The sequence below is a fragment of the Meles meles genome, chromosome 2 (genome assembly GCF_922984935.1).
Source record: "Meles meles chromosome 2, mMelMel3.1 paternal haplotype, whole genome shotgun sequence".
Taxonomy (NCBI): Eukaryota; Metazoa; Chordata; class Mammalia; order Carnivora; family Mustelidae; genus Meles; species Meles meles.
The window spans coordinates 33,112,111-33,121,009 of NC_060067.1; the positions used below are offsets into that span (position 1 = coordinate 33,112,111).

General features: G+C 40.0%; 1 protein-coding gene across 1 annotated transcript in view; it reads right to left on the bottom strand.

The window, feature by feature from the left end:
• GRXCR1 (glutaredoxin and cysteine rich domain containing 1) overlaps positions 1 to 8,505 on the bottom strand; it is a 133,871-nt gene extending 125,366 nt beyond the window's left edge. The window contains exon 1 of the mRNA XM_045984453.1: positions 8,110 to 8,505. Coding sequence (XP_045840409.1) covers positions 8,110 to 8,493 — 384 coding nt within the window. The 5' untranslated portion in view covers positions 8,494 to 8,505. The remainder of the gene's footprint in view (positions 1 to 8,109) is intronic.
• Between the last annotated feature and the right edge of the window lie 394 nt (positions 8,506 to 8,899).

The window sequence follows — 8,899 nt, forward strand, 5'->3', positions numbered from 1 at the left end:
TCACTTTAAACAACCATTCATGATACACCACTGAATAGTTCATGAAGCCAAGAGCTGGGTTTTATTCTTCACATTATCTAGTTTATTGCTGGCTCCATAAGAGATATGCAGTAAATGGTAATTAAAAGAATGACTGAGGGGCGCCTGGATGGCTCAGTGGATTAAGCCACTGCCTTCAGCTCAGGTCATGATCTCAGGGTCCTGGGATCGAGCCCCATGTCGGGCTCTCTGCTCCGCAGGGAGCCTGCTTCCTATTCTCTCTCTGCCTGCCTCTCTGCCTACTTGTGATCTCTCTCTGTCAAATAAATAAAATAAAATCTTAAAAAAAAAAAAAAGAAAGAATGACTGAGGGGCACCTGGGTGGCTCAGTGGGTTAAGCCTCTGCCTTCAGCTCAGGTCATGATCCCAGAGTCCTGGGATCGAACCCCACATTGGGGGTCTCTGCTCTGCAGGGAGCCTGCTTCCCCCTCACTCTGCCTGCCTCTCTGCCTACTTGTGATCTCTGTCTGTCAAATAAAAAAATAAAATCTTTAAAAAAAAAATAAAAAGAATGATTGAGTGGATAGAGAAGATAACCTACAACAGAAAGAATTTAATGGAGCAAGCGACTAACCTTCACTAGACAAAATCTATTCCTATTTGTAGAGAACAAAATGGAGTCTCTCACGTCGTCAGGCAGATGCCTGTGTCAAGTAATGATGTGAGCAGGTAAGGTACTGCAGCTAGGAGATAACCCTGGGACCCACATCAGCTGACACCCCAGAACTGATAAGGAGCAGAACTAGAGGAGGTCTGCGGGGACCCAAAACCGATTAAATCCATTTCAAAAGGGAAGGATTTGGGCAGCAAACTGTCAGACTCTTTAGACCTGACCCTTCTATGTCTGACCACTTCAAAAAGGCAACTGCTGTGCAAGGTCTGCCCACTGGATCTCCAAACAGAACCGAGATCCTTCCCTGCCTGAACATCAGAAGCAGCGAGTGCTGAGAGCTGACCTCAGGTCAGACGGAGACCTTATCTCAACTAAGCGCCCACAGACCGAGTGACTTCACGTTTGGTTCCGTGAACTTCCTGTCCCCTTCTGTTATTTTGTTTGCTGTGGGGTTTGGCTTCTCTCCTCCTCTGTGTGCTAAGTAAGGAGCCAGGTTTAATCATATGGTGAAACGTCGCTGGGTTTGGAATCCTGAACTTGCTCTATAATTGTGATTTCACTCTGCTTTCCAACTGAATAAAGCTGACACTGGGGAAAGACGCACCTCCTGCGTGCGCCTTCCTAGCGTGCTCCTGGCACTATCCAATACGGGAAATCTCCAAACCCGGAAGAGATGGAAAAGAAGAAAATACTCACTGTGAAAGAGAATTTTGCTTAATTCAGTAACTCAAACATTTATTGAGGCCCTCAACAGTATCAGTGTCAAATACTGTGGCCAAGAGTTAACAGTGTTGGTATGCGGAAGGCGGTCAGGTCACAGCACACCAGCTGGTCTGAACGATCCCATTGCTTCAAGCTGATGCACTCCTTGCCTGCTAACTACAGTTCATTGGTTGGAAGCAGAACGAACCTCCTCTGCTTGAGGTTTCACGGGCCTTGAGGAATAAATGGCCAGACTTTCCCAGAAGCTAAGGTCTGGCCCCGTTAAAAACACCTGCCACTGATGCCCAGCCAGCCTTTCAGGGCCATGTTGACATATGATTTACTGTGTGAGCATCAGCTTCTCCTGCCCACAGTCCCCATTACTTCCCAAGCCTTCTGCTTTAAACACACCCCCCACCGCCCTACCTTCGCCTAGACGGGGAAGATGGTCTTGGAGACATGAGTCCACCTTCTCCCCAAGTTGAGCCCTCCCGAATAAACCAACCTGTCACTTGTCTCTCAAGTATTGATATTCACAAGGTGAGCAGCTGAACTGAGATTAGAATCAGTTCTCTGTCCAGTAACAACAGGACCCCCAGGCCCATCAGTTGGCAACTCTTATTTGTACATAAAAAATATAGATCAGGGGCACCTGGGTGGCTCAGTGGGTTAAAGCCTCTGCCTTCGGCTCAGGTCACGATCCCAGGGTCCTGGGATCGAGCCCCGCATCGGGCCCTCTGCTCAGCAGGGGGCCTGCTTCCTCCTCTCTCTCTGCCTGCCTCTCTGCCTACTTGTGATCTCTATCTGTCAAATAAAATCTTAAAAATATATATATATATATATATAGATCAGTAGTACCAGCCCATTTTTTGGTGCTTCTTTTCCTGCTTCTTGGAGAACAGTCACCCAATTTCCTAATGTAGTTTCTTGCATCATTTGGAATTGTATCAAAAACCCTACAGTTTCTTGCTACTTCCTGGTAGCTAAAAGAGACAATATTTTCATTACTAAATGCTTATTTTGATAGAACATTACATAATATTTTTTTCTGAAAAAATGTGACACTGAATCCTGTAACAATGTTTCATACACAGAGAAGATGCTCGAATTATTATTAATAATACACTACCTCATAAAGTTACTATGAGAAATAAATAAGTCAATGCACATAAATAATAAGAACAGGGTGTCTGTACTTAATCAATAGTTAGTATTACTGTTACTGTTTTCCAGTGTGATCCAAATAGCCCACTGGAACCCAAGAATCAAGAGGCTATTTCACTGGAATCTTACTCTATTGCTAAATCTAGATGAAGTGAACCAGAGATGAAAAATAATACATACAGCCAGGAATTTCAGTTAGTCATCCTTCCTAAAGATAGTGAACAATGCTGAGGAGGGGTCTTCCTTGAGCTAACCCATCACCCCCTTCCTTGCAATCTCAAAACATTCTAATCAAATTATGTTATAGAGATGATAAGATTTGCTAAATTTTAAAAATACAATTTAAAACTGGGTAGAAGCTATTTAACTCTGCAGAAAAACCTTCCCTAACTGAAGATTTGAATGTTCAATAAACAATAGATTTTAAAATCTGCTAACCAGGGGCATCTGGGTGGCTCAGTGGGTTAAGCCTCTGCCTTTGGCTCAGGTCATGATCCCAGAGTCCTGGGATCAAGCCTCACATTGGGCTCTCTGCTCAGCGGGGAGCCTGCTTCCCCTTCTCTCTGCCTGCCTCTCTGCCTACTTATGATCTCTCTCTCTCTCTCTTTCTGTCAAATAAATGAATAAAATATTTTAAAAAAATTTAAAAAATTAAATCTGCTAACCAAATACTGTTGTTTCAGAAGACTAAATCATATCATAACATTGGTAACTATGATAACTATGTTATGATATGATTTAGTCTTATCAATCTTTATATTTGTAATTATGACGTTTCAAAAGGTGAGGTTGAGTGTTCTTGTATATAGCACTGTACTCTGATAAACTATGCCTACATAGTGAAAGGCAGAATTCTCATGTTTTTAGCTTTGGGCCAGACCCTTAATTTCTCTGACACTCAGCTACCTACAAACAGGCATTATAACAGTCATTTTCCTGCTTATTTCCCAACCTTCAGATTGATCCAGTAAAATAATGTACATTGAAAACCTTTGCTGTATGCAAATTGTTCTGCAAATGTATGATTATTTTTATTTTCCTTTTCTTGAAATGTTAAAATGCTCATAAACATAAGCACATTAATCACAAATGTTCATGTACATACAAAGATGAAAGCTATATGTTTGAGTTTTTAGAAAGGAGCCAGCAAATTATAGTATGTGGTATAAATATATTCCTTTTTGCCTCTACTTTTCTCTAATAATTTTAAATTTGTAAAAAAAGGGAATGAAAATTATAGAAATTACAGAGAAAGATTCCGAGTATACAACAGATTACACAAGTTTGAAGACAGGGTCAAGACAAGACTACTGATTCTTAGTTACCATCTGAAATTTAATCCCAGAGGAAAATACTAGAAAAACCAAATGACCTTAATTATCTGCCCATTGACCCACTCTAAGAAACTTCGGAAATATGTTGCTACTGAGATCAAAGTGTATCTCAAATCTAATCGTGCTCTGAGTGGATGAGAGCTATGAGCTATATAGGGGTTTTGTAATTTGTCTTCCATGAAGTAACTAATTTTTAAAAAATAAATAAATAAGTTTTTCTAAAATTTTCCAGTTATGAGGAGTAAAACCATTTATCTGGGTAGGATTATCCTTACAGCAGAATATCTTAAAAAGAACTAAAACAGAACACCTACATCAGAATGTTCTGTTAATTTCAGGAACCATTTCTAAACCATTTCTTAACTGATAAATTAGGATACCAGAAGGAATCAAGTCCGTCAGGATATCTTTATTTATCTTTGGCTCCGGAAAGACTTTCCTGTTAATCTGACATGATCAGAAGAAAAATAATAGATCAATACACAACTTCTTTGTTTTCCCCTTAAATATTAAAGACGTGAAGGACATTAAGGAATATTTTTATTAACTCTAATAAACTAGATGAATTTCCCTTTCACATCCTAGGTCAGTGATTCTCAAACTTTAGTGTATGCACAAACAACCGAAACAGCGGCTAATAAATGCATATTTCCAGGCCACAACTAGATCCCAGGTTTTCAGATTTCCAAACAGGCCTCTCTTGAGCATTATACTCTTGTCGTTTCTGGGAGAAATGGGAAACCCAAGCACTTGTATCTGAAGAACCATAATCTAGAGCCACTGGAGGCTTTGAGTGATTCACAAATGAAACAATGAACCACACCCTCTGCAAGGCCCACTAAGCATCCTAGTGACTCTTCTTTTTTTACTTCCTGGTCCCTTCCTACCCACAAAAACTTTTGCACATCCTGCATCACCCAGGATTCTATAGGGTAAAGTGAAATGGGAATTTGTTCTACTATCCCTTTTACAGATAACTTTCTAAATAAATACTGCTAATTAAGAGGGGTGCCTGGGTGTCTCAGTGGTTAAGCATCTGCCTTCAGTTCAGTCATGATTCTAGAGTCCTGCGATCGAGCCCCACATTGGGTTCCTTGCTCAGCAGGGATCCTGCTTCTCGCTCTGTCTGCCACTCCCCCAGCTTGTTCTCTTTCTGTCTTCCTGACAAATACATAAATAAAATCTTAAAAAAAAAAAAAATAAGTACTGCTTGGGGCGCCTGGGTGGCTCAGTGGATTGAGCCCCTGCCTTCAGCTTGGGTTATGATCTCAGGGTCCTGGGATGGACCCCCGCATCTGCATTCCTGCTGAGCAGAGAGTCTGCTTCCCCCTCTCTCTCTGCCTGACTCTCTGCCTACTTGTGATCTCTGTCTGTCGAGTAAATGAATAAAATCTTTAAAAAAAAAAAAAAAGTACTGCTAAAGAAGTATAAATGTTTGAGGCAAGTAATTTCAAAGACTACTCTCTGCACAGTTGAAATTTTAGCAAGATACATGCCAATATTCTATGAGACAGGAGTAACAGAATGGGAAACTAACAGAGAGGAAGCCAACTGATTTACAGATTCTTTGGAAGCTTTTATTTATATTTGCGGTTTCCCCAAGTTTCAAGTTGAGTGCTTTAAGATTTTATAACTTAAAACAGGAAGAAAGACCTGTTTTTTCAATTATAGTTCCTTTCTCAATAAGATTGTGTATTGAAACCTTAATCAAATATCTAAGATATCACTCCTCATTTTTTTCCTCCCTGAGAAAAATTGCCAAATTATAGTTATATCCAGTTAAGTTTGCAGCTTACTTTCTAAGGGATTTAGAAAATACACAGACATCCAGAGAAGAGTCACATCTGGTCCCATAACCATAGGAGTAACTGAATGGTAACTTCTGTTACCATTTCAGGGGCTTGTTCTGGGGCTTCTCTGCTACTGCATTGCAGAAAACCTACGCAGTCACCCTAAGGCACATGCCTAAGACATTTGTCACTCCTTATGACATACCTATCCTTTAGCAAGCAGCAAGCATCCAAGTTAGCTCTCTATATAATGCTGTGTAGGTTCCTCCCATCTCTCCAAGGGATGCTCTTTACACATGATGTGAATGGAGCCTCCTAAAATAGTGCATCTGGCAGCCCCGATCAAGGTAGGAGCTTTGTTAACTTATGTTTCGTCCTGCAGAAATCAGAGAACAGTCCATGACAGTGATGGTGATGACGATGATGAAATTAATGATGAGGGTCAAAATTGATGACTTTGCCCACATTATAAAGAAAGAAGGGCCAGCTAGAAAAAAATGATTAAATATCAGACTTTGAGGGGCCTCTGCTAGTAACCACTACTGTTCTCTTAAAGCAAAGGGTAAAATGGAGTAGTGGTAAATTATTAGGAAATGACAGTTTTATTGGATTTTTTTCTTAAGAAAAGAGGTGATGGAATTGTGCATAGAAAAATATGCAAGTAGGGGCACCTGGGTGGCTCAGTCAGTTAAGCATCTACCTTCTGCTCAGGTCATGATCTCAAAGTCCCAGGATTGAGCCATATGTTGGGGCTCCCCGCTCAGTGGGTAGTCTGCTTCTCCCTCTCTCTCTCCCTCTGCCTCTCCCCCTGTTCATGTTCACTTGCTCTCTTTCTCAAATAAATAAGTAAGATCTTTTTAAAAAAAAAGGAAAATATACAAGTAAACTATTGTAAACTAATCTAGTACCAACATTTGATTTTGGAATTTCCTTTATCTCCTATGGGTGGATTTTTAGCTCCACTAGGACAAAGCCATAGGGAGGAAAAGTTTTTTTGTTGTTTGTTTTTTTGTAGGATTTGAAAATTTAAGGTATTTATGCATAAAACATAGTTTTTTGGGGGAGATCTGAACAAATTCATATTAAAAGTCTAAAATTGGTGCAGCAGTTTTGTAAAACCCTCCAGATCATAAAGCAATTCAAATCATGATTCAACTAAAAACTAAATTAGTCAAAATAAATGCAAATATTTTTAAACTTTATTATTATAGAGTCTTGGTCTACACCTTGGCAATAATCATTTCTGCAGTGGGTAAGACACAGCCACCACCAAGATGATTTCAACGTAACAGTCACATCTCTAGAAATTTATACAAGATTTTTTCCAACCTAGTCAACCATAGTCATCAGTTCCCGACCTCCAGCCTTAATCAGAGAAATCTTTCACGGGTAAATTCTAAGTATGAAAAGAACCTTTGATCTTAACTGTTTTTACCCTTTGATTTCTTTTTTTTAAATCCTGGTGTTGTGATCTTTCCAAATACGTCCTTCGAAATGAAAAATAATCAAATACCTTTGGTTAAAATCCTTTCTCCCTACCACTACTGCATCCTTCTATAATGCAGAGGTACTGAATAATTCACCAAGGATATTTTATTTAAATATTGAGAATCATATAAAATGGTATTACAATGAAAAATATTGGTTTGCTACCTTAATTATAGTGATTATGACTTCTATTCCTGAAATAATGATGCCTGTTTTCAACCAAAAATCATTTACCAGTGCTTCCGGGCAATTTCAAAAATTTGTCTAAACATTAGATCATTGCCAAAGGCCTCAGGACCTGAATAATATATTCCTACATTACTGTGCAGAATCTATCACATATTAAAGGCTAACGTTTTTAGTATAAAACCTGGATCTCACTCCATATATATTATAGAGGAATAACTTCTTCAAGTACCACTCTAGAGTTCTTGTGGGCAAATGAATGAAAAAATCCACCTCAGAAAAAAACCTGCAACTTCCAGAGCAATAGGAGAAAGTTTAAGTTCGTCTTTACAACTTCATACCATTCCAACTTAACCCAGTGCTCCTGAATGCGGCACTCCAACTTCTCTGTTTTAAAATCTATACAAGAGATAATAAGTGCTGATCTGCCATCTTGAGGATGATAAACCAGAAATTAACTTCCAAATTGTGCTCAGATGTTTTGAACACTATAGTCTGCCTTTTTTTTTTTTTTTCTTGGCTAAGAAACAGATGCATTGTTTCAGCCATTGCACGCTGGAAGAAAAGACCACTTAAATGTTAGAAATTTGGCTTTGAGAATCCATCTAATTTGCTAAGCATAATGACCCTATTTTTAACCGATGGCTGTTGAGACAATATCTTCGATGGGGGAGTGACTCATGAAGTATGTAGGAGTCATGAATAAGAGAGGCTTGCTTTCAACTGGAGGCCAGAGGTACTGAGAGGGTGAGTTAGGAACAAAGCCCAGGGGGAGCAAAGTGCATTGACTTACCTGCAGTACTTTGGCCAAATTGTTAAATAGAGCTTGGCCGGCACTCACTTTGTATTTGACGCCTCTGACTGTGCCATTTTTGCTTAAAATGTTGACTCTTCTTGTTCCAAAACCCTTCTCACTGGCAGCCCTTGCTAACGCCAGCAAGTTATCCTGGTCGTCCTCATACTCATCACTTTCCGATCCCATGTGGCCATTTTGCTGTCCATCGGACTCACTCAGCCCATCTATCCCACAGATGCTGGCACATTCGGAATCCAGAGAGCCTGAAGGTTGCCCATCTTCATATACCTCCTTCAGCACCCGCCCGCTGTGAGATGACGCGATCCGAAACCGGACTTTCCGTGGCCTGTCACTTTCTGGCTTTATGTCCCTTTTGAGCATGATCACTTCCACCCACACACACTGTTCACATAATTCTGGATCTCTTGTGATTGCACGAGTCCACTCACCACATAGCAATATCAGAGCTTCATTCTCCCGACAGCAGCACCCATACGAAACTAACATCGAAAGGAAAGAAGATTCCTAAGACTTACAGTGCATCTCTATTAATAATGAATGTCTCTGTGTGTGCTATGGTTACCTTTAAACTAAAACCTGCAAATGATCCCAGCCTTTAAATATTAAATAGCTATGGTGGACTCTTTTAACAGGACAAGTGCAAGAAAGCGGCATGCAATGAAACAAAAAATAAGTGTGGGGCAAGGAAATGAAAGACTCCAACTTTGAAGCCAACGATGAGTGTTGAAAAGGATGTTAGCAGACAAGGATCTCTACAATTCACTGT